At 45.8% G+C, this 23527-nt stretch overlaps 3 protein-coding genes across 6 annotated transcripts; 1 reads left to right on the forward strand and 2 right to left on the reverse strand.

Annotated features, from left to right (window-relative positions):
* Positions 1-406: 406 nt before the first annotated feature.
* Positions 407-13629, reverse strand: IK (IK cytokine). Its single transcript, XM_032336468.1, has 20 exons — positions 13510-13629; positions 12879-12945; positions 10491-10583; positions 9944-10003; positions 8574-8741; positions 8289-8403; positions 7740-7810; positions 7597-7643; positions 6554-6717; positions 5371-5479; positions 4967-5006; positions 4587-4806; positions 4314-4332; positions 3545-3623; positions 2960-3040; positions 2647-2704; positions 1191-1279; positions 881-989; positions 677-711; positions 407-589 (listed from the first exon to the last, which is right to left on the reverse strand). Exons 1-20 carry the CDS (start codon positions 13523-13525, stop codon positions 562-564), a joined length of 1668 nt encoding a protein of 555 aa, XP_032192359.1. The 5' UTR covers positions 13526-13629; the 3' UTR covers positions 407-561.
* A 73-nt stretch (positions 13630-13702) lies between these two features.
* On the forward strand, positions 13703-15778 carry NDUFA2 (NADH:ubiquinone oxidoreductase subunit A2). Of its 2 annotated transcripts, none has more exons than XM_032336480.1 (3): positions 13703-13942; positions 14068-14260; positions 15579-15778. In XM_032336480.1, exons 1-3 carry the CDS (start codon positions 13842-13844, stop codon positions 15606-15608), a joined length of 324 nt encoding a protein of 107 aa, XP_032192371.1. In that variant the 5' UTR covers positions 13703-13841; the 3' UTR covers positions 15609-15778. The 2 variants fall into 2 exon arrangements, with proteins under 2 accessions (XP_032192371.1, XP_032192372.1); XM_032336481.1 differs by having other exon boundaries at positions 14068-14174.
* Positions 15779-15843: 65 nt separating this feature from the next.
* On the reverse strand, positions 15844-21976 carry TMCO6 (transmembrane and coiled-coil domains 6). Of its 3 annotated transcripts, none has more exons than XM_032336471.1 (12): positions 21720-21968; positions 21431-21543; positions 19220-19335; positions 18933-19116; positions 18578-18682; positions 18317-18402; positions 17972-18088; positions 17654-17765; positions 17357-17543; positions 17116-17210; positions 16360-16527; positions 15844-16115 (listed from the first exon to the last, which is right to left on the reverse strand). In XM_032336471.1, exons 1-12 carry the CDS (start codon positions 21802-21804, stop codon positions 16002-16004), a joined length of 1482 nt encoding a protein of 493 aa, XP_032192362.1. In that variant the 5' UTR covers positions 21805-21968; the 3' UTR covers positions 15844-16001. The 3 variants fall into 3 exon arrangements, with proteins under 3 accessions (XP_032192362.1, XP_032192363.1, XP_032192361.1); XM_032336470.1 differs by having other exon boundaries at positions 16023-16115; positions 16196-16527; positions 21720-21976; XM_032336472.1 differs by having other exon boundaries at positions 16007-16527; positions 21772-21976.
* Positions 21977-23527: the final 1551 nt, after the last annotated feature.

Consider the following 23527-nt stretch of genomic DNA (forward strand, 5'->3'; position numbering starts at 1 on the left):
TTAGAATTAACAAAGCTCTCAGGAGGGCATAAATCCGTTTTTGTTTCCCAAGTAATTCTCGTCAGCTGCCTTCACTTACAGCCTAGTCCTGTAGAACCTTGGGATCAGACTGGCAGCCCAGGGACTCTCTATGCTAAAAATAGACCCCCAAATGGGCCTGAATGAGTCTGACATGAGACCAATCATGCTTATGTTCCTCTATCTACCTCTTGCCCATCAGGGAGGTCATTACTTCCTTCTCCACTAGGTGTCCTTGCTAGGATCCTTACTGCCTAGGAATCAAAAATCACAGCTCAAGGAAAGCTAACTTTCTGCATGAGCATGTTACACAATCAGTAGAATTAGAAGCCGTCTTAGTGCTTCAGGGGCCCAGGAGGGAGGATGCTCCAACAGAGAAGACATGATAGTAGGTTAGCCAGATTTAATGGAACTAAATGATCATACAGTAACATTTTATATACATTGACAAAAAGAGACCTTGCAACTTTTTTGGGAATTAAAGAAAGCAAGCACTGGTGAGTCCATCCTTGTGGGGAGTCTTTTTGGACTTGGAAATGGAGATTAGTATTTTGGTCTTTTCACTTCAACTCTGCAATGGAAGGAAAAGTGAGTCAGCCTAAGATCAGTTCTCTAAGCAATTCCCACAGTGCCCCAGAAGAAGAATGCTGGTGCTCACCCATCAGCCTCCATCTTCTTCCTCTTTTCAATAATCTACAAAAAAGAACAGTTACACCCAATAGTTAGTGATCAGTCTGATCACGTGAGGCACAACGCGAACTTCTCTCCACTTCCATGGCTCTTTACCCCCTGCCTATTCCTTTTATCTGTGGGCCAGTGTCTCCTCCCAGCTGAAGTCCACCCAAGAAGTGATCTCACTTACTGCACTAATCTTCTTCCACTGGCGATCAAGCTCTGCCTTATCATTGGTTTCCTTGAAGCGCCTGGTTTTCCGCCCTTCAGACATCTTGATGCCATACTGGAATGCAGCTCTGAGAAAAATAAAGGACAAATGAGGGAAAGAAGGCACCAGAGGTTGCATGACAATACAGAGGTGTTCCCAGATGGCCCTATGACTAAAGAACCTGTTTAGGAATGTCTCAGCCAGACTACCCTCAAACCTGGTGAAGGCTAGCCCACTCCATCATCATCCCTCATCCCATCATCCCTCTCCTCACTCCCTACCGACTCACTTGGGCAAAGCCTCCTTGTTGTTCATATACTCGCTGTATTCCTCCTGGGTATCAAAGTCCCAGCGGCCTAAGGGTCCTTTCTTATTGCCCTGTTGGAAGACAGAATGGGGACAGAGAAGGAAGAGATGTCATAGAAAAAGAATTTTAGCCCTTACTAAAGCCAGGTCCTCTCACAATCCTGTTGCATTATTCGTAAATCCCACCCTGATAAATAATAATAAATGCTTACTATCTACTTACTATGTACTGGGCATTGTTCTGAACACTAAACACATATTTAATTCTCTCAAATGCTATTAAAAGAGAACCACAGTCCTCTCCATTCTCCTGATGAGTAAACTGGGGCATAGCAGTAAAATTAATTGGCAAGGCCATAAAACTAAATAAATGGCAGAACCAGGGTTAAGTAAGTCTCCAAGATGGAAATAAACCAGGCTCAACTACTGCAGTAAAGAGAAACAAGGAAAAAGTAGATGAAATTTCTTTACCATTAATGGTGTTATGTGTCAGGGGTTGAGGTTTGTTTTGTTTTGTTTTTTTAAGCAGGCTTCACATCCAGCATGGAACCCAACACAGGGCTTGAACTCAAAACACTGAGATCGAGATCTGAGCTAAAATCAAGAGTCTTTTCACCTAACTGACTGAGCCACCCAGGTGCCCCAAAGTATTATTGTTTTTTTTTTTGTTGTTTTTGTGTTTTTTTTTCTTAAGTTTTTTTTTTTAATTTATTTATTTGACAGACAGAGATCACAAGCAGGCAGAGAGGCAGGCAGAGAGAGAGGAAGGGAAGCAGGCTCCCCACTGAGCAGAGAGCCCGATGCGGGCCTCCATCCCAGGACCCTGGGATCATGATCTGAGCCAAAGGCAGAGGCTTTAACCCACTGAGCCACCCACGCACCTAGTATTTTTGTTTTTAAGACTAGCAAAGAACATTTCAATCCTGGCTAGAATAAAATTTGATTATTTTCTAAACACTGAAATTTCTTCTACCCTTTCTATTTATGCACTAAAGGCTTGCTTACGCCTACAATGGAAATCAAAATCTGACACTTTGTCAGAAATAAGAAGAAAAAAATCTATTTTCGGGTGCATGGGTGGCTCAGTTGGTTAGGCAACTGCCTTCGGCTTAAACATCGCAACAGGCTCCCAGCTTGGCAGAGAGTGCTTCTCCCTCTGACCTTCTCCCGTCTCATGCTCTCTCTCACTGTCTCTCTCTCAAATAAATAAATAAAATCTTTTGAAAAAAAACCTATTTTTGGTCTATCTCGTTTTGTTTTGTACAAACACTTCAAAAGTTAAGCTTCCCATGACTCCATAATGCTGCTGCTCTTACTGTTGCAGTTGAAGGAAGGTGAAGGCCCAGAAAATGAGACACCAATCTGTTGGGAGGGGGGAAGGAGGTATGTGCCAAAGAGTAACTGCCTAAGACTCCCCACTCATCCTTCCAATGCCATACCTGATCCATTTTGCTGTAATCCACCTCCTCATCACTATCCACAGCCATGTCATCCATCCTGAAAAGAAGCAAAATTTAGACAGATGGTGCAGACCCAGACCCCTATGCTTTAGCCAGAAACCTTCCCAATTAAGATGCTATATGCCTAAAAATGACCAACGCCCCAACCCGAGACCTCCCACTCAGTGCCTAAAAGAAATGTTCATCCAAGTAAAAAGTACCCCTTAGTCCCAAGTAATCAGATTTCCACTTCAGCCTCCTCCCCACAACTTGTTCTCCAATCATCCCAGCCTCCCTTAACGGTCTCACGTACGTGGCTGGGTAACACTCGGCATAGCTATTGGACATTCCAAAGAAGTCTCCCAGCTGCTTTTTGTCCTCTGGCTTCTTCAGCATATGCTATGTTAAAGAAAATAATTCTAGGGGCGCCTGGGTAGCTCAGTGGGTTAAGCCTCTGCCTTGGGCTCAGGTCATGATCTCAGTGTCCTGGGATCAAGCCCGGCATTGGGCTCTCTGCTCAGCAGAGAACCCTGCTTCCCCGCCCAGCCCTGCCTGCCTCTCTGCCTACTTGTGATCTCTCTCTCTCTCTCTGTGTCAAATAAATAAATAAATAAAATCTTAAAAAAAAGAAAAAAGAAAATAATTCTACCTATAGCAGAAAAGCTTCAAGAAGGAAGGACCAAGGGCTCAACGTCCCAACATGAAAACTTTTAAGGACGTGAGTAGATCCTCTGAGAAATGGGAAAGTCGAAATAATTGCATCCCTGACAAAATTTACTATAAAAGGCAAGAGGCAGGGTGGGGGCGGGGGGTGTGGGGAAGCAGGGAGGTAGGTGGAATTAGAAAGAACACAGGACAAGTTTTCTAGACTCCAGCAACGTATTGAAATAAAGGATATGATTCAGTGCCTTCCCAACCCGCAGACCCAGCAAACTTTTCATTGATTGACTTGATCAACTCCTTAGCAGATCCGGGTCCTAAGGGAAAAGAGATCTCTGTTCAGATTGTGAAACAAGAAACTTACCTCTGCTCCCTCCCGAAACATACTTTCCAACCTGTTTTCATAAAGTCATTTTTTTAAGCAAAAGAGAAAGCTTTTAGCTAACAAAACTTTATTCAAATTCCAACTAATAACGAGCTACCCCAGGGCACCTGGGGGGCTCAGTTGGTTCATCAGCCAGCTCTTGGTTTCCACTCAGGTCATGATTTCAGGGTTATGGGATTGAGCCCTACATCAGGCTCCTGGCTCTGAGGGACATCTCCTTGATTTTCTCTCCCTCCACCCCTCCCCCAACTTATGTGGGCGCACGCACACGTGCTCTTTCTTTCTCTCTACTGGAAATAAATGAATCCTTAAATAACAAGCTACTCTGGTTGAGATGGAGTTATGTACACAGAATACTGCCAGTTCGACCTCCCTCACATCTTCAGAACCCTGCAGGTGGAGGAACTGTATCTAGCAGAGCAAATATGCCCTGCCATTGCCCAGGAAGATTCGGGTAACTCCAGACTCATCTTCTATTTCATGAAGCAAGACATGGATCTTAATGAGAACTCAGATCAGGCAGTCCCGTAATCCCAGCCTTTGCCAACTCTGAACTCTAGGACAGCAGCCTCTCAGCCCAAGAAGGCCAGAGCCAATGCAGGATGTCTCAGATGTCACCCACCTTTGTCAACATCCATGGGCTGGAAAGAAAACAGAAACTGAAGTGAGTATTGCCATGAGGGATTTGTATTCATTCCTCCCCTGCTTGACTGATCGGTGAATCAATTCCCTACCCACTTTTTGCCTTATTTTCAGGATGCTTCCCACCCTGGATTAGTTGAATCCGCTGCTGCTATGGAGCCCTGAGGCACCTATATTAACAAACAAATCTTGTACCTGGCAGAGCAGACACAGACGGGCAGCTCCCCACTTGGTAACCAGGGCCATATCTCACCTCATCATCCACTTTTGGCTTCTCAAAGTAGCTGTGCCTCTTCTTCTCTTCCTCTCTCTCTCGGTCCCGTTCCCTCTCCCGATCTCGTTCTCGCTCCCGCTCTCTGTCACGGTCTCGGTCTCTCTCCCGATCACGCTCCCGTTCCCGATATCTCTCCCGCTCCTTGTCCCGAGGCGTCTTGGTTGTGGACGGCACATAATCCCCAATGTCTTCAAATATACTAGAAAAACAGATCACTAGCTGCCAAAGTCATACACACTTCCATTTTCCCTGGCCATTTCTCCACAGATTCTCATATCAAGACCTCCCCAAAATGCCAAAGACAAGAAACAGGGAACCCTTTCCTCACACTTAGCAGGTGACAGGGCTAGGATACATACTTCATGTCAGCCTCAGGGGGTTTCTTCTCTTCCATCTTCCCTAAAATATAGAAAGAATAATGAAGAATACATTCCTGAGTTGATTCCCACTCAAGGAATCATGGGTGGGAATTCATGCTCTCCAGCTCTGAATACTCATTAAACATCTGTTTAGAAGGTGGAATAACAAAAGCTCCCCATACTCTCCCTTCTCAAGCCTCAAAGCTGTCCATTGCTTCCTGGGAAGCTCAAGCAGACAGAACCTGTGTGTAACCATCTCCTTGTTAATGCTCCATTGCTCCCATTTTTTTCTGCTTCCCAGGAGTCTCCCAAGGTTCTAGACACAAAAGGCTCCAGGAAACCTTGGTTCCACCCTCAGGTGCCCCTCCAGAGTTAAGGTTTCTCTCCCTAACCCTCCAGATTACCTTTATCCTTCTTCTTGAGCTTCTTATTGCGGGTACCCTGCCGCAGGTAGGAAAGGATCTGGGTGAGCTTGCTGATTACAATGTCATTTGTGGTCAGTGTGGTCTGGGCCTAAAAACCCGAAGCAGCAAGGATATTATATCACAGTGCAAGAATCTCCTCATTCATTCACTCATTCATTCACTTAACCAATTCAAGAGTAAGTTATAACCAACTCAGTGAAAAAACAGGGAAAGGAGGTGTCACAGAACGTTCCAGTCACACAGAATGACATATACAAAGACCTGGGTCAAAAGTGAATCTAGGTGCACCTGGATGGCTCAGTAGGTTGGGCGTCTGACTCTTGATTTCAGCTCAGGTCATGATCTAAAGATCATGAGACCAAGCCTCACACTGGGCTCCGCAATAGCGTGGAGCCTGCTCCAGACTCTCTCTCCCTCAGCCTTTCCCGCCCCTACTTACACTCTCTCTCCCTCTCTCTCTTAAAAAAAAGAGAGAAAGAAGTGAATCTAGCAAGCTGGGATTCACTGGAGAATAAACTGGAGAATCATGATGAAAAAGTGGTTCAGGACAGAAGTTGCCAGGGTTCATATGCCACAACAAAGACTTTACTCTTTATCCTAATAATGAGAAATCACTGAAACCTTCTCAAGTGTGGTGAGATAAAAATTCCTATGTTGAAAATATCACACTGGCCACATGTGAAAAATCACAATGTAAAAGGGGATAGGAAGACTGTGGGGGTTATGACTAAAGTGTACAGGGGGTTTTTTGGGTGGGGTAGAGGTGGATCAAAATTTTTTTTCCCCAAATTTTTTTATATTGTGTGATGGCTGCATACTTCTATGAATATACTAAAAGCTGCTAAGTTACACATTTTCAAAAGGTGGATTATGTAGCACATGAATTACGACTCAATAAAAAAATAAAATAAAATACTGAAAAGAAACCAGAGTGAAAGCGAGGAAACAAAACAAGGGCATCTTTTATTAGTTCCAGTCAGACATGACAGCTTCAACTGGAATTTTACTGAAAGAAATAGAGAAAAGTGAATGGATTCAACTAACATTTAGAAAGTTAAAAGTGGACAGGGTTAAATGTGGTGGATGAGATCCAGCGCAGAAGGAAGGCAGACTCCCAGATTTAAGGCCCACCTGACAGGCTCTCAGGACTCAAACCACTTACCTCCATGGTGGGGCAATCAGCTTTGCTGCGGATAAGGGTGGTGGGGATGTCCGTGTCTGCATATTCATCATCCAGGTCTACCACATAGGCCATGCGGCCCGGCAGGAACAGCTCATTCCGTTCATACGCCTTACTCCTGAAGAGCGTGCGGTAAACGTTGCGGCCTACAAAAAGAGAACCAGGAGCAAGCACAGCCACTGAGAAACTTCTACACTAACAGCTGCCATTTAGTAAGTGTTTACTCTGTGCCACCACACCAAATACTATTGCCTCAGTCTTCACAAGAGCCCTGTAAGGTACACATCATTATCTCCTTTTAAGTTATCAGAATACCAAAGCTGAAAGGGAAGTGATTTCCCTCAAGTCACACAGCTACGAAGTGAGAGAATAAAGATTGGGACCCAGTCTATCTAACTCCAAAGCCTGAGCTCTTATCCACTCTTCTACATTGTATTCTCAGGGGCACTATGGGCTTCGCATTGAATTAGGCCCTGTGAGGAAGAAGGATGAGGTGTAGAGGGATACTGACAATGATGGAAAAACCAGGTTGGCTACATACTCAATAAAACAGACATGTTGCCTATAGTATTTTTAATGGCTCCAATAATCCCATGAGGTGAATTAGCCCTATTTTTGCAGAGAGACAAACAGGCACTGAGATGTGAATGAGTTACCTAATATCACATCCCTAGTGTAGTTTCATCACCAGGATTCAAACCCAGGTCTCTGCCTGCAAATTCTGAGCTTTTAATCACCAACCATGCTACCTCTTTTAACAGATAAGCTATAAGCTGCCTTCCTCAATGCATAAGCCACAATCTGCAAGAGCTTCCAACATAAATGAGAGGAGATATTAATAATAAAGGAAATGACTAAGTCCACATCTAAGTTCTGGTAGAGTATTCTAAGAGAACTAGCTAATGTCGGGGCAAGAAAGAGGAAAGCAGTTTGAAGGGAAGGGAAAGCACATCTTGCTCAGACCATTAAATTGCCTATAACTGACCTAAAATACACAACCACTACTGTAAAAATTCTGTACTCACCCAAACGTGTCTTAAATTCAATTTTATTCTCAGGATCCTCATCTTTCCTGAAAAGACAAAAAAATATTTTCTTTTTTACCAAATGTGTTCCTACTTTAGGTTCCACTTTCCTAAACCCGCAACTTTCCCTGGCATTTACTTACTTGGTTTCCTTCTGGGGCTTTTCCATAAGTTCTTCCTCTTCTTTCTCTTTGCTGGCAATCTCAGCTCGTACCTAACAGGAAACCAAGTAGGATTTAGACATTTATTCATTTTACATATGTTTATCTAACACCACTATATACCACATTGTGCCAGGAACTAAGAACTCAATACTGAGCAAGACAATATAGTCCTTGCCTTAACGGAGCTTACAGCAGAAGAGACAAACAAACAAAATGTGATAACTATGCTATGTGAAATAAAAGAGCTATGCAGAGATACAAGAAGTGGGAAGTGAGGAGTGGGGTTTAACAACCTCACTTGTTATGGTTAAACAACCATACCTGGGTGATCAGGGAAGGTTTCCCCCCCAAAAATAAAATTAAGGCTGAGACTTAAAGGATGAGTACCAATTAGTCCTAATCAAGAGCCACTATTACTCTTCCTATATGGTCTGGGCTGAGAGCAGTCTCCCCCCTTTCACTTTGAAAGGCCCATACAAGAGGATTCAGCATTCTAGGATTATTCTTTACCCACCCACCATGGCTCACCTTTTGAAGCAGAGCAAAATCCAAACCCTTCACCAAATGGGTGTGTTCCATGTCACCACCCAAGAATTTGGATTCCTGGATCAACTGTCTTCTCTTCTCTGCAGCGGATTTGTCCCTGTATAATGAAAGAAGCCACGTTAGAATAGTTATTTGTGAGTACCAAGTCCTTCTTGAAATAGCTCAGCCTGGGTTCCAAAGTAAGGAAAGTATTAACAAGAATTCACACTGTGATTGTAGGCCACTGGGATGCTGAGGGAATCCTGCCCTGGCAGCCTGGGTACTCACGCTTCAGCAGTGGGGCCCACAGCCCTGTAGTTAGCTGTGGTACTAATCAGCTCAGTTTCCTCATAATCTTTGTTGACCCCATCTCGCCGTTCCTTGGCACGGTCACGGTACTTCTCTGCTAGTTCCCTCTCTCTCTCAATCTCTTGTTGACGAAGCTTGGCATAATAACTGTGACCACAGAAAAACAAATGTGTAAGGCTCACTAGCTGCTATCCCAAGGTCAGCAGAATTATTCCTACCTGTTTTATCCAACTGTCTGGTGAAAGCTCATATACATCCTCATAGGACTGCTGGCCAACTCCGGATAGTCCTCAAAATCAGAATTATAGCATCTTCCAGCTCACAGATAGACTCTTTCAATGCTACCATGGAACCTTCCATCTGTCATTTCAGAATTCTTTAATGCCACACAACTGTGTATCACTCAGTCTCTAAAGATGAGACTTTTCTGTAGGGCAAGAGGAAGTTATCTAAACTTTTATCACCTTCCAAATTTCAACTGAAAATCATTCCTGGGCCCCTGGGTGGCTCAGTTGGTTCAGCTATCTGCCTTCAGCTCAGGTCATGATCCCAGGGTCCTGGGATCAAGTTCCACATTATGCACCCCGCTTGGTGGGGAGTCTGCTTCTCCCTCTGCCTCTCCCCCCAACTCATGCTCACACTCAAAAAAAAAAAAAAAAAGAAAGAAAGAAAAAGAAAATCATCCCTTGCTGGTCTTCTCCCAGAAGAGATAACAGCAAAACACAAGGTCCAGAAATTTCAGTATCTTATAAATAATCATGATGATGATGGTGATAATGGCAGATAAGATTTACTGGGTGGTTGCAATATGCCAGATACTAGTGCTAAGTGCTTACATGCATTACCACAGTTGATCCTCATGACAACCTGATAAAAGTTATGAAATCAGGGGCATCTGGGTGGCTCAGTGGGTTGAGCCTCTGCCTTTGGCTCGGGTCAGGATCTCAGGGTCATGGGATCAAGCCCCACATTGGGCTCTTTGCTTCCCCCCCCGCCGCTCTGCCTGCCTCTCTGCCTACTTGTGATCTCTGTCAAATAAATAATAAAATCTTTATTAAAAAAAAAGTTATGAAATCACTCTACTCATGGTAATACTGAGGGTTAGACATGTTAGGGAATAACCCCATCATTATCCAGCTAAGAACTGGAGAGATGAGATTAAAATACTGCACACTGACCCCAAAGTCCTAAATTGCCACTCTGCCTATCGTTCTTCTCCACTAAACCAGAGAACCTCAAATAATAAAGGAAAACCTTAATCTCCAGCCTCATAGTAACTACTGACCTCCACGCCTTTAAAAAAAATACTGTCCACCTTACAGTCCAACACTCCTTCATCCTTCCTTTACCTTTTCTTTTTTCTCCTTCGTGCAGCTGGATCTTCATCCTCATTGTACTCTCTTGGCATCCTAAAAGAGAAAGAAATTCACTGATAGCAAAATATTGCCACAGCCCCAGAAACCCCCAACAACTGGCTTTGAGGACTGAAGAAAGGCCTAGAATATGGAACAGAGCAACAGCTTCAACCACGCAGAGATCCAGACCACTATTTGTAGGTGAGTGTTTCTAAGCTTCAGAAAGCAGCAAAACCACTTGAAGCACTATTAAAATTCTCTATCTCCCAATATCTACCTCAGCATCTGAGTTCCTAGAGCTGCAATGGACCCTGAAATCTGTCCATTTAAGCACTACTGGCATTCTATTAGTACAAGTGGTATGTGAAACGTACTCAGATCTTAGCACACTCTAGTCTTCACTGGAGCTTCAATCTCCAGAGAGGGAGAATCAGAATTATAGGCGTCAAAAAAGAACTAGCCTTCTAGTTCATACGACATCTAGTTCAGCAGATTCTGTAGGAAGGAGAGGGGAGACAGGTTGGAGGACCCCAGAACTTACTCATGGTGACGTGACTTAGAGGGCGGTGCAGAGGTGGGTGCAGCCCTTGGGGTCATGAGAAGTTTCCTGAAGTCTTCATTGGTGAGTTTTGATCTAGAAGGCAAAAATTTTAAAAATTAGTATCCAGTAAGAATCAAAAAAGGAGTATGTTAAAAACCATGGTTAACTTTACTAGAAATCAAGAAAATACAAATTAAAAAAAAAAAAAAGCCACTTTTAATGCATCAGAGTGTTGACTATTACAAAATCTGATATATCAAGTATGTGTGAGAATTTGTAAAGTGAATATTCCACTGAGAGGCACATAAGTCAGTACAGCAAATGTGAAAGCAATTTGGCTGTATCAAAATTTAAGTGGGTATATCCTATGACCTACCAACTCCATTCACCCATATTTAGCTTTGTTAATTATTGGAATAGGAGTATAAAAAGGCGTGTAAATAAAATTTCAGTTTTTGGGGTTTTTTTTAAGATTTTATTTACTTATTTGACAGAGAGGGAGCACATGCACAGAAGCAGGAAGAGCCAGCAGGTAGAGGGACGGGGAAAAGAGGCTCTCTGCTGAGCAAAGAGCCCAACATGGTACTTGATCCCAGGACCCTGGGATCATGACCTGAGCTGAAGGCCAATGCCTAACCAACTGAGACACCCAGGCACCGCACAATTTCAGCTTTGAAAGTAATAAAAACTTGGAAACAGCCTAAATGACCATTAACTAAAGACTAGATCATGACAGTATTTCCCACGTGTGGCAGACAGCAATGATGGTACAAGAGATAATTTTAATCAGTACAGTGACAAAACTTCACTCCTTGGGGCGCCTGGGTGGCTCAGTGGGTTGGAGCCTCTGCCTTCGGCTCAGGTCGTGATCCCAGGGTCCTGGGATCGGGCCCCGCATCCAGCTCTCTGCTCAACAGAGAGCCTGCTTCCTCCCCTCTCTCTCTCTCTCTCTCTGCCTACTTGTGATTTCTCTCTGTCAAATAAGTAAAATCTAAAAAAAAAAAAAAAAAAAAACCTCACTCCTTGACCAAAGTTTAATCGGGTCCATTTGAGCCCTCTTCTGACTCTCTTCCTTGGCCTGCTGTGCCCAGTTTTAGCAAAGAATCCTTCTAAGTGTTCCCAAGGAAGACAATGCTCAAGATTACTATAACAGGAATAAAGACTACTGCAATAGGGGAGACGACTGAAACTCAACTCTGAAAACAAACTGGGACAACTGGACGTTTATTAAAAAAAAAAATTACTGGGGTGCCTGGGTGGCTCAGTGGGTTAAGCCTCTGCCTTCAGCTCAGGTCATGATCTCAGGGTCCTGGGATCAAGCCCCACATCGGGCTCCCTGCTCAGCAGAGAGCCTGCTTCCCCCCCTCTCTCTACCTGCTGTTCTGCCTACTTGTGATCTCTCTCTCTCTGTCAAATAAATAAAAAAAATCTTTAAAAAAAAATTATTAAGAGAAAACTGGCTAGCCATTAAGGGTAGGGAAAAAGGAGCTTGACTTGATCTATTTGATTACTTAAGGGGACTCTCCATAAAATGGCTTAACAGCATTCTTTGCTTAAACTGAACCTAATAGGACTTGCCAAAAATGGATCCCAGAGAAGCTTGATGAAAGTCTAGTCAAAGCAGGAGTCCTTGGGGTGCCTGGGTGGTTCAGTCAGTTGAGTTTTGGCTCTTGGTTTTGGCTCAGGACAGGATCTCCAGGTCCAGAGATCAAGGTGTAGCATATCAAGCCTGCACCAGGTTCCACACTCACTGGGGAGTCTGCTTCCCCTCTCTCTCTGCTCCTCCCCACTGCTCACACACTCTTACTCTTTCTTGCTCTCTGAGATAAATGTGTTTTAAAAAAGGAGGGGAGGGAGTCTTTGTCACTTACGTGAAAATAATTTTTAAGACCATGAGTGGAGAAATTAAGCAAGTAGCAAAATGATATAATATATAATACAACGTCACTTAATTTTAATACGTCAACTTACAAAATAATAGTATATCTTCCTCAGACCTACATGTATGCATATAAATGGATTTTAAGTAGAAAAAGACACATATGAAAAGGAAAAGGAACAGTGGTTACTTCCAAGAAAGGGACTGGAACTGGGGATGTTATCAAAAAGAATATTACTCTTACTTCTACTTTAATTTTCTACAAGGATGAATTCCTGTATCATATAATTAAACATTAACTTTAAAAACTCGCACCCTCCCAGCCAGAACTTCCCCTCTAATATTCTTATGCAGTCGACATTATGCAGCTAAAGTTCAGAGATAAAGGCTCATAAGGTACAATTTTTGCCACTATCCTTGTTGACAAGACATTTATAATTCCTTCACCATTTCCACACCACTCTATTCATCCCCAGCTCATATACTTAGTCCTATACTGAAATACTCACTGGTGGAAGGAGTGAGGATCATCCACATCGTGGCCATCTGGAGCCAAAGGGTTGGAGAAAGGCTCACCTTAAAATAAGTAAATAAATAAATGAACAAACAAACAAACAAAAACCCCTGGCGTTAATTTAATAAATCTATTTCGTGTCAGTTCCTGTGCAAAAGTTGGGACTATATTAATGAACAATACTGATGTTTTCACGTCAAACTGCTCCCATTCTAGTGAAGAAGAAAGGCAAAAGCAGCAACAGTGACCACACAAAGTAGTAGGTACCCAACTGAGAAAATACAAGGAACTCTTGGTGCAAAGGAGGGAGCCCCTAAACCGGCGCTGGAGGATCAACAAATACTTCCGGAAAATAACATCCAAGATGCTGCGATTAAGATAAACTGGCGCGACCCAAGATTAAGTGCAGGCGGTAGGGGCTACTTCACAGACAATACACACCCGTCGTCACTTGGGGCTAGGACAAAGCTTAGAGACAACAGTCCGGAGCTGCCCGGCTTCATTTGATACTAAAGGGCTTCGCCAGATTTCCACCACCCGCACAGTGCTTAAACTCTGAAGCGAAAACAACACTCCAAGCGTCCCAAGTCCTGTAGGTAATAAAGGACAAATGACCCGAGCCTTACTGTCTCGCTCTGGCATTTCGTCTGCGGTTTTTCAACGCCAGCAGGAACTGAAGCTCCAAAGACAACACAACCAGGACAAGATTTTTCCCACGATGCACCTCAGGAACAATCCCACAGTGCTTTGCGCTCTGCAGCCCTTCCGCCTCCGCCCACTCCCGGAGAAAATGGAAATAAGCGGCACTCGCCTTCTGCAATGCTTTTAAGACATTGGCTAAACTTTACCCCGCCCCCTGCAAGACATCTAACTATCGCGGGAACTGGCAGGGCCGCGATTAGTCAGAGTGGAAAACTTGGCCGGAAGTCCTAGGGCGGGGAGTTAGGCACTAGGGGAGATGGCGGCTGCAGCAGCGAGTCGCGGGATTGGGGCCAAACTTGGCCTCCGTGAGATTCGCCTCCACTTGTGCCAGCGCTCACCCGGAAGCCAGGGCGTCAGGTGAGGTGCAAGATGGTATGCCGGTAGGCTTCGGGGCGCCCAGGTCATGACCTCTACCTCTCGGATGTTTGGGGAGTCCCGCGCGTAGACAAGCACGTACGGCTTTCTCTCCCCCCCCCCAACAGGGAATTCATCGAGAAACACTATGTGGAGCTGAAGAAGGCGAACCCCGCTCTGCCCATCCTAATCCGCGAGTGTTCTGATGTGCAGCCCAAACTATGGGCCCGCTACGGTGAGCGGGGAAGCGGGCAGTTTGGGACCCCGATAGGAGACCAAGGGTTGGAGAAGAGAAGGTCATCCAGGGTTACACAGAAACCTGTAGGGATCCTGGAACTCGGACTTCGGCCTTGCTTTTGACGTTGTTTCATATAAACCTACATTCGTGGGGTTGTAGAATGCTGGTGTCTCGAGTAATACCAATATGGAGGCGGGCCCTGTCCTGCATAGGGACCAGGAGCTGTTGGTTTCGTAATTCGAAACGGGGTTCATATTGGGAATCGATGCTCATCAATTCCCGTCGAAGTGAGTCCTTACACATGACGTGTGGGTGTGGTCAGTGCCGTTTCAGGTAGTGTGAGAATCTCAGTAATACAAGCATATGCTCTGTTGATGTTAATACAAGCATATGCTCTGTTGATGTTAAGGTTAATGTTAAGCTCTGCGTTGAGTACTTCCTTGTCTAAATTTCATTTAATCTTCATTAATTATATGAGGGGGTGGATTCTTCTTTTCTTACTGTAGAGGTTAGAACGGTGAGTCAAAAATTTTACGAAACAGGGGCAGGTGCTGGTTCAGTAAGTAGAGCATAGGACTCTTGATCTCTGGTTCAGGAGTTAAGCCCCATGTTGGGCATAGAGCTTACCAAAAAAAAAAATTTTTATGAAACATACCTAAAATTACATAGCTAGGATACAATAGCCTTTAACCTTTACACCTGTCCCCCCTTTCTAGGATGAACTTCTACCAGATTTTCATGGCTAGCTCGTTAGAATTCATGTTGTTGTTACTCGGGTCTGAAATTATTTATCATCTCCTTAATAAGGCATTCCCTAGCAAATCATATAACACTGCCCTTATCCTGTTTATCATATTCTTAAGTTTACCAATCTGGAAATTACGGTCATGTTGCTTGAGACATAGTAGGCCTTCCTCTAGGAATGTCGGGGCCGGGAGAAAATAAGTCATACCTAAGGTTAACTGACTCTAACAGTGGATAACTGCAGTATAAATTGTTTGGAGGAAAAAGCCCATAGACTAGGGGAGATGGATGCAAATTACTTTAGTGTTTTATACTAGGACTGGCACAGAATTGGCATCCAGCCAAGGCTAGGCCCAGGCAAAGCACTGTTGTGGCTAATAATAAATACCTTACCACGCCCCTAAAAACTGCCTTGAAACATCTTCCTTCCCATGGTGGCCACCCAGAATCAGCCAAAATTCTAGTTGGATCTGGGCTTCCTAGATGTGTTTGAGACCCCCTGGATAAACTCTAGACATCCCAAATACACCTTGGTCATATCTCTGTACTACTTTTCTCACCCTAACAAGACTGTAAGTTGAAGACAAAGACTTTTATTAATATTTTGGTAGTCCCATAGTGTATACTAGATATTTAGCCCCTATTCTCTCTCCCCAGCATTTGGCCAAGAGAAGAATGTCTCTTTGAACAACTTCAGTGCTGATCAGGTAACCAGAGCCGTGGAGAATGTGCTAAGTGGCAAAGCCTGAAGCCTCCACTGATTAAGAGCAACAGCCCCACAGGTTGGGCTCTGCTGGACCGAGTACAATGTGAAAAAAGTGTTCTGTTCTGTATAAAGCTTGAGCTGAAAACACCAACTCTGCATGTTCTTACCCTCATTTTACCCTCTACCCCTTATCACACAACCACTGAGGCAAAGCAGTTTACTATAAAAATAAAACTTTATTCTGTCCTGGACACAGGAGCAGAGAATATGAGATGTCATTATGGTTCTAAATCCTCAAAAGGGGATCCAGGGACAAGGAAATTGAGAGGGGTGGGGGAGGTGATGAGTTGAATGAGTGATATCGAGAAGCCAGGTCACCTGTGAAGAGCAGTCTTCTGGAGAGCATGCACACGATCCTGGAGCTGTGCCTCTTCCTGATGTTTTTCTAGGACCTGAAGCCCTGAATGCTGCACAAATGCCTCCACAGCCTGAGGGCAGGGAAAAGGATTCATCACCCGAGTTCCTGTGCCCCAACACTAGATTCCCACAGCCTTATAGGTTAGCCCACCTCTATTTGGAAGAGTGCCTTCCCAACCAGAGGCTGCAAGTTCTGAACTGGAGTCCACATAGGCTTGCCAGGCCCAGAAAAGTGGCTATAGATAGGATGGAAAGGGAAAGGGGCCATGGTGAGACTACAGGCCTCAGAACAGGGGTACGGGGGCCAAAACTCACCTCTGGCCGATAGAGGAACAGCAGATGCAGGAGCTCTAAACTCTGGCCTACTACTTCAGTGTCAGAGGAAGCCAGTGTGCCAATCAAGCAGGGGAGCAAGGGCCCTGGCCATAGATGTTGGCAATAAGCACGACCCTTCTCTGCCACGTTGCACAGAACTGTGAGCACCTACAGAGAGACATGTATACAGAGTCCCCACAAAGGATGAAAACTAAAGACTAATCATGGAGCTAAAATATATGGAGTGCTGATCATGTGGTCAGGCACCATGCCAAGCACACGCATGTTTTGTAATCCTCAGAGCTGCCTCAGGTAGCACTGGTATTCTCAAATTACACACGAGGAAACTGAAGTTCAAGGTGGTAAGCTGATCTGCTTAACTAGCAAAACAGGTTAGGGAGGGGCACCTGGGAGGCTCAGTGGGTTAAAGCCTCTGTCTTCGGCTCAGGTCATGATCCCAGAGTCCTGTGATAGAGCCCCACGTTGGGCTCTGCTCAGCGGGAAGCCTGCTTCCCTTCCTCTGCCTGCCTCTCTGCCTACTTGTGATCTTTGTCTGTCAAGTAAATAAATAAAAATCTAAAAAAAAAAAAACCCAAAACAGGTTAGGGATTCACACCTGACTGGTTTGGCCTTGAAGCCATCCACACCACACCACCTGCCAGTCCTCAGGTAAGGATACTTCTGAGTGCAAAGGCCTGCTCCCAGTGTTTTTACTTTGGCCATAAGATCCAGGACTTAAGTGACCCCAATACCTACCAATACGCTCACCACATTAGAAACTGGCAACAACTGCAAAAGAGGCTTGATCAGATCCATGGAGAGCAAGGAGGTACAGAAGCTAGGACTATTTGCTGGAAGGGAAAATGTCAAGGTAAAGTCCCTCAAAACAGGGACCTGAACCTGCCACCCGCCCCCAGTCCTACCCACCTCAGCCCAGGCAATGAGGAAGCATTCCCAGAACCTAAAGGTCTAGGCCGAGGCACATTACAGTACATACCAGTAAGGTTGTTGAGGAGCCAAAGGCACTCAGGAAGCAGGCTGGGCTGTTTCTGGACGAAGAACTGCAGAAGGATATATAAGGCCGCCACCACACGCTCATCTTCAAGCTGATTTGGCCCTCCCACAACCTCCACTGCTGCTTCTGTTAGCAAGTTGCTTAGACACCGAAGTACAGGGCATACCAGCTGCAAAGACAAGTTGGGAGTACAGTGTAAGGGGGAAGGGGTTACCTACATAGTAAGTAGCAAAACAGGAAGAAAGGTAGCCCAGATCTTGACCTGTCCTCTTCACCTACCAACTCCAGTCCTGTATCCTCAGTTCTCTGGACAGCCCCAGCCACGTCCAATAGCAGCAGCCCCAGAGTGGAGAGACCCCCATGGGAGATAAGCAGCGCATTGTTGACCTGGCTAGGCAATAAAAAGCAAGTACTCAATCAATCCCACCTTGAGGATGGCAAATGGCCTAGAGTGATGGGTTTCTGGGGTCCAAGCAGAGATGACCACAGGAGGAAGAAAACTCACTGCAATTCCAGAAACCAAAGTTCAAAAACCCGAGGATCTGGAAAGGAGCCCCAGGGCAAGTCTGTGGTACTTTTGCAAATGGTCTGTGTTACCTGCAGATGATGTAGTGCAGGCACCAGGCAAACTCCACAGCAACCCCAGGGTTTAGCTTTGGTCCAGGTTGCAACAGTTGTAGGATATGCTGGGGGAGAGTGGAGCCCAAGACGGAACTGCCAACAGGAAAGTTTTGAGTTGGAACCACAGAAGACAAGATGCCAGTCATTCTTCCCAAACCCTAACAGCAGGTGGGAAAGTATCCAAATCCAAACCTCTTCCCAGCCAGATACAGAGCTAAAATGTGCACTGGTTTCAGAAACAAGACTGAATCTGGTGTCCGGGGGCTACATCACCAAGTAGGTCACATACGCTTCCACATCTGGAGATAAAATTTTACTTACGGGATGATCATCTCTGGAGCTTCCTTAGCTTGCAGAAGCTGGGACAAGGCATATCCAAGGGCTTCCAGCACAGTCAGATGGGGAGACTAGAAGTAGACAGGGTAGAGATCTGACTATGGAAGCTGGGTCATAAGATTTCCTATGACTTTCAATCCCTTAGCACAGGGCAGAGGCTGGAGCTGCCTAAACAAAGCAGGGGGCCATGTAGGGACAAGACAGGGGAGGACTGCCCCAGGAGGGAAAAAACAGATGGATGCTCACCTGGATGCAGGCAGCCAAAGCAGGAACAATGCCCTGTGGCAGGAGCCGCCTTCTCACAGCCTCACTCTCCACAATCAGGTTACCCAGTGTATACAGACAGAGCTCCTGAGAGTAGGACAACAAAAGAACGGGGCATGGCCTGTCTCAGGCTAGGGTGGGGGTGGGAGAGCAGAGGATGACGTTTTCCCTTTGAGGCTCTGGGTAAAAGGGAGTGGAAGGTGATGGGCATATGTATGGCTATGGACATCAGGGGAAACAAATTTTCTTCTTCCCCCTATGTGCCAGCTCAAACTAAACCCAAAAGCACAGTATTTAAATCCAAGTCAAGAACAACGTAGGAAGGGAGAGGGCTTACTATAAAGTCTGAGCTGTGACCGGAGAGGTAGGTGAGAAGGTAGGAAGTGGCTGGCAGGCAGGCCTCAGCCACCGCAGACTGCTCGGAATGAGAGAGCTCATGAAGGCACCGAGCGGCCTCTAGCTGCAACAGGGCTCGGTTGCTGGTCAGAAGCCCAACCAGGGTCCGCATGCTGCCCTCCAGCCTACATGAGTGAGTACCAGAGCCCTGCTCAGCCTGTGCCCCATCCCCTCCACACTCCTGTCCATCCCTCAGAAGCCCAGGCCCCACTCACCACCCATACTGACCAGATGAAGGTTTGCTGCGTCTGAGGGTGCTGCAAGCCTCGACGAAGGCTGACCAGAGCTCTCTCTCTCTGCTTTTCATCTGTCCCCCGCTGTGCTAACTGGAGGAACTGCTGGATCTGGAGTGCAGGGTAGGAAGAAGAGTGATGGAAACAAAGTTGCCAGAAAGCAAGCATGAATCCTACTCTGTCCACCTCACCTGTGAGCACTCTAATGCTGCAACGTCCCTAGAACTTGTCATTCAGGCTAATATGGCTAATAACCATCAATCTTGCAATAGAGTAGACAAAAGGACTAATCAGAACTGGGTTTAGTAATACCAGCCCTGTCACTTACTTTATAAGGAACCTAAACCTCAATTTTTCACCTGAAAAATGGGAATAATGTATTTCCTGCCTTCTTACAGAGTTATTTCAAGGATAACATTTAAATCTTTCAGTCTGGCACAACTTATCCCTCTAGCCATTCTCCCCATGCAACCTATACTCCAACAGCACCCAGCATAACATGACTTGTTTTTTAATGCTTCCAAGCTTTTGCACGATCTATTCCTTCTGCCAGGGATATCATCCCCAGGTCCTCCACTCCCTCCAGATTTCTGTTCCTCTTTATAGCTTCCTTTCAGACTTAAGGGTTTCTATTGTGCCTCATGTTTCCTTCATGACAGATGGTAACATGCCTGTCTTCTTCACTGGGCTGCTGCAAGTACCACGAAGAAAAGGACTCTCCTCATCTTTGTGCACTTCAGTCCCCAGCACAGTGTCTTGGGATGAAGTAAGCACACAATGAACCAACAAACCAATGGTATAACCTAGACATGAATACTTTTGTAAACAACATATGTAAACCTAGACAATATAAATAAAGGGGATGCCCAATGCTTGAATGAATAAATCAGCTAAAACTAACCATTTCATTCACTTAGTCAATAAATAATTACCATCTACTATATGCCAGATACTATAGGGCATCTGAGTTTTCAATGACAACAAATAAGATAGGGTCTAGGTTCCCAAGGATTTAAAGTCTAGCTGGAGAAACAGTAAACAAACAATTAGTATGATTAATATTCTGCAAACAGGCTGTCAAGACAGAACACTAAAAAGGACCCATTTTTAGATGTAGCAAATGTAAAGGCCTTGCGACAAGAAAGATCCTAGCATATTCTTTCAAAAACTGAAAAGGGAGAATTTTGGCTAAGATGAGTAAACTGGCAAGGTTGGAGCTGGGCAACCATTCATCTAGGAAGGAAGGATTTTTAATTTTTATTTTTTTAAAGATCTTCTTTTTACGATTTTATTTATTTCAGAGAGAGCACAAGAAGGGGGAGTAGCAGAGTGACTGGGAAAAGCAGGCTCCCTGCTGAGCAGGGAACCAAATACAGGACTTGATCCTAGGATCATGACCCCAGTTAAATGCAGACCTCTAACCGACTAGGCCATCCAGATGCCCCAAAGATGTATTTATTTGAGAGACAAAGAGAGAAAGCCCGCACAGAAGAGTGACAGAAGGAGAGGGATAGAGAACCTCAGGCAGACTCCATGCTGAGCACGGAGCCCAAGGAGGGGGGGGGGGGGTGGCTCAATCTCACCACCAAAAGCTCATGACCTGAGCGGAACTCCAGTCGGAGACACTTAACCCACTAAGCCACCCAGGCGCCCCAAATTCTGGTTTTGTGAGAGACACATCTGACTGATGTATGGAGAATGAACTTCAAGGCCGCAAGCACAGATGTAAATGATCTGTTAGAAGGCTACTGTGTGTATACAGAGAAGAAGATGGTAGTAGCTGCGATGTTGACCACCTTGAAGACGCCAGGGCTCTTTTTTTTTTTTTTTTTTAAGATTTTATTTATTTATTTGACAGAGAGAAATCACAAGTAGATGGAGAGGCAGGCAGAGAGAGAGAAAGGGAAGCAGGCTCTCCGCTGAGCAGAGAGCCCGATGCGGGACTCGATCCCAGGACTCTGAGATCATGACCTGAGCCGAAGGCAGCGGCTTAACCCACTGAGCCACCCAGGCGCCAGGGCTCTTTAAGAGATGAAAAACGCCAGGACTTGATGTACTGATGTGGTGATGAGGGACACAGTTCTCGAGGATGATTTCCCAGTTTCTGGCTTGGCCCACTGGATGGATGGAGGTACTGAAGGGGCCGAGCTCAAAAGGAATTTGGCGCCAGTGGGCGCAGAACTCACCAAGCACCCGGTCCCCTCACCTCAGCTTCCCCGAGGATCATGGCCACACATTCCCCTTCGGCTTCCTCCAAGACGTCGTCTCTCAGCAGCCTCTTACTGACCAGCTGCTGCTCCCTCCGCGCCTTCCGCAATGCTGAGGGCAAAGGAGCCAGCTAAACGTAGGAGGGACATCTAGGACCCCCGTCTGCCACCCGGGGGCCTCATCTATCCCCGACTGCCATACCATCCGCCATACCACAGCACTCCTCCGTAGTGGAGGAGCTACGGTACCCCCGCCGGTATCTTCCCGCCTTCCTTGCCCTCCCGCACCTGCCTCCCGCTCCCGGCGCTGGCACCGTAGCTCCTCCACTACGCAGCCCACTGGCCTGAGGCGGCCCTGCCGTCCTCGCCACATGGCTGAGCTGGAGAAAATTCGCGGAGAGCCCAGAATCAGGAAACCGGCCCCAAACCTAGAAGAAAGCACCCGACTGCGCAGCTGCAGCGCAGGGCGGAAGAGGAGGAGTGAGTGGGCGGAGCACAGTGCAAAATGGTGGCCGGCGGACCAAAGGAGAGGCGGGGCGAAGAGACCGTAGATGGGGTGGGGCAAGGGGCAGGGAAGGGCGGGGCGAGAGCTAGAGGCGGGGTAGGACTTGGGCCGCGAAGAGCTTAGGCAAGACTCAGCAGTACGCGCTCCGCCTGCGGTTGGTTTTTCTCCGTCCCAGTTCTCTTTCCCAATTCCAGGAAAGAAATTCAACCTTCATCTGGACTGCAGAGCGTCACCTTCCGCTCAACAAATACAACCTCCCCAAACCTAACACACTCTAAAGATTTTTTTTTTAAGATTTTATTTATCTATTTGACAGAGATCACGAGTAGGCAGAGAGGAAGTCAGAGAGAGGGGAGGAAGCAGGCTCCCCGCCGAGCAGAGTCCTACGCGGGGCTTGATCCCAGGACCCCGGGACCACGACCCAAACCGAAGGCAGAGTCCCTAAACCACTGAGCCACCCAGGCGTCCAACCTAACACACTCTAGACGGACATTCAAAACTATCCTGAGTTTTAGGAATATTTCACCAAAACCTCAGCTCTCACTGATGAACACTGGATTGGCATCACCTTACTGAATGTTCTCCACGACAATTATCCCCATTATGCGCATATGAAGAAAATGAGACAAATATAATTATTTCACTGTTCTGCATAAAAGTGAATCACATTATTGTGGGGATAAAGTAATCCTTAAACCAGATTTGGAGCACCACTAACTACTATGTAGTGGGGAAACACTGGTGAATTAAAAAACCATGTTCCTCACCTTCGAAATCTGAATTGTGGCAAAGTAAACTTTACATGGTCTAATCACTGCATACCTCTCCAGTCTTCACTGCAGGGGCACATCGCCTAATTCATCTCTCCTGAGATCTTCTTTTTTCCCTAAAACAAGCCCTCCTCTTTTCCTCCTCGAGGCTTTTGGCCAGGCTGTTGCCCTGCCTACAGAGCCCTATCTCTGCCTGAACACCGCACCCTCCCTCAAACCAGCACCCTTCCCTTAATTAACACTGTCCTCAAGATCTCAATTCCAATTGTCCCCTACTCAGAACTACTGGGCCTCTGTCCCTCAAGATCTCAATTCCAATGTCCCCTACTCAGAACTACTGGCCTCTGTCCCTGTCATAAGAGCCTATAGCGCCATATACTTCATAACCATTTTTACTGTCATGAAGTTACAGTGTATTGTTTGATGTTGTCCTCCCCAAATCCCACTCACAGCTCCAAGAGAGTGGAGTCCTGGTAGCAGTTAAGCATTTTTATTGGAGGGGGTGCCTGGGTGGCTCAGACCGTTAAGCATTTCTCTTCGGGTCAGGTCCTGGGATGGAGCCCCACATCAGGCTCCCTGCTATGCAACGAGCCTGCTTCTCCCTCTTCCACCCCCCCTGCTTGTGCTCTCTCTCTCTCTCTCTCTCAAATAAATAAAATAAAATCTTTTTTAAAAAAGGAATTTTTATTGGAGGTCTCTAATTTTTAGAAAGCTATTATTTAGGGAAATATATGAGTAAGAACAAATCCAAGAAAGGGAACTGTTCTCAAATCAACTTCCTCTGGTAGTCTGTGGTTAGGATTTGACACTTTCAAACCAAC

The sequence above is a fragment of the Mustela erminea genome, chromosome 3 (assembly GCF_009829155.1).
Source record: "Mustela erminea isolate mMusErm1 chromosome 3, mMusErm1.Pri, whole genome shotgun sequence".
In the NCBI taxonomy this organism is placed as follows: Eukaryota; Metazoa; Chordata; class Mammalia; order Carnivora; family Mustelidae; genus Mustela; species Mustela erminea.

What these genes read in the sequence shown, in the direction of transcription:
- IK (XM_032336468.1), bottom strand. An exon ending in GCTCAAGAAGAAGGATAAAG is followed by an intron (nt 5,007 to 5,370) that starts GTAATCTGGAGG and finishes TCTATATTTTAG; the next exon opens with GGAAGATGGAAGAGAAGAAA. An exon ending in GCCGAGTGTTACCCAGCCAC is followed by an intron (nt 2,705 to 2,959) that starts GTACGTGAGACC and finishes GCTTCTTTTCAG; the next exon opens with GATGGATGACATGGCTGTGG.
- NDUFA2 (XM_032336480.1), top strand. Translation starts at nt 13,842, where the DNA reads ATGGCGGCTGCAGCAGCGAGTCGCGGGATTGGGGCCAAACTTGGCCTC. An exon ending in CCCGGAAGCCAGGGCGTCAG is followed by an intron (nt 13,943 to 14,067) that starts GTGAGGTGCAAG and finishes CCCCCCCAACAG; the next exon opens with GGAATTCATCGAGAAACACT. An exon ending in CCAGGGTTACACAGAAACCT is followed by an intron (nt 14,261 to 15,578) that starts GTAGGGATCCTG and finishes CTCTCTCCCCAG; the next exon opens with CATTTGGCCAAGAGAAGAAT.
- TMCO6 (XM_032336470.1), bottom strand. Translation starts at nt 21,804, where the DNA reads ATGTGGCGAGGACGGCAGGGCCGCCTCAGGCCAGTGGGCTGCGTAGTG. An exon ending in GCTCCAGAGATGATCATCCC is followed by an intron (nt 18,089 to 18,316) that starts GTAAGTAAAATT and finishes TCCTGTTGGCAG; the next exon opens with TTCCGTCTTGGGCTCCACTC. An exon ending in AGGATACAGGACTGGAGTTG is followed by an intron (nt 17,544 to 17,653) that starts GTAGGTGAAGAG and finishes TTGTCTTTGCAG; the next exon opens with CTGGTATGCCCTGTACTTCG.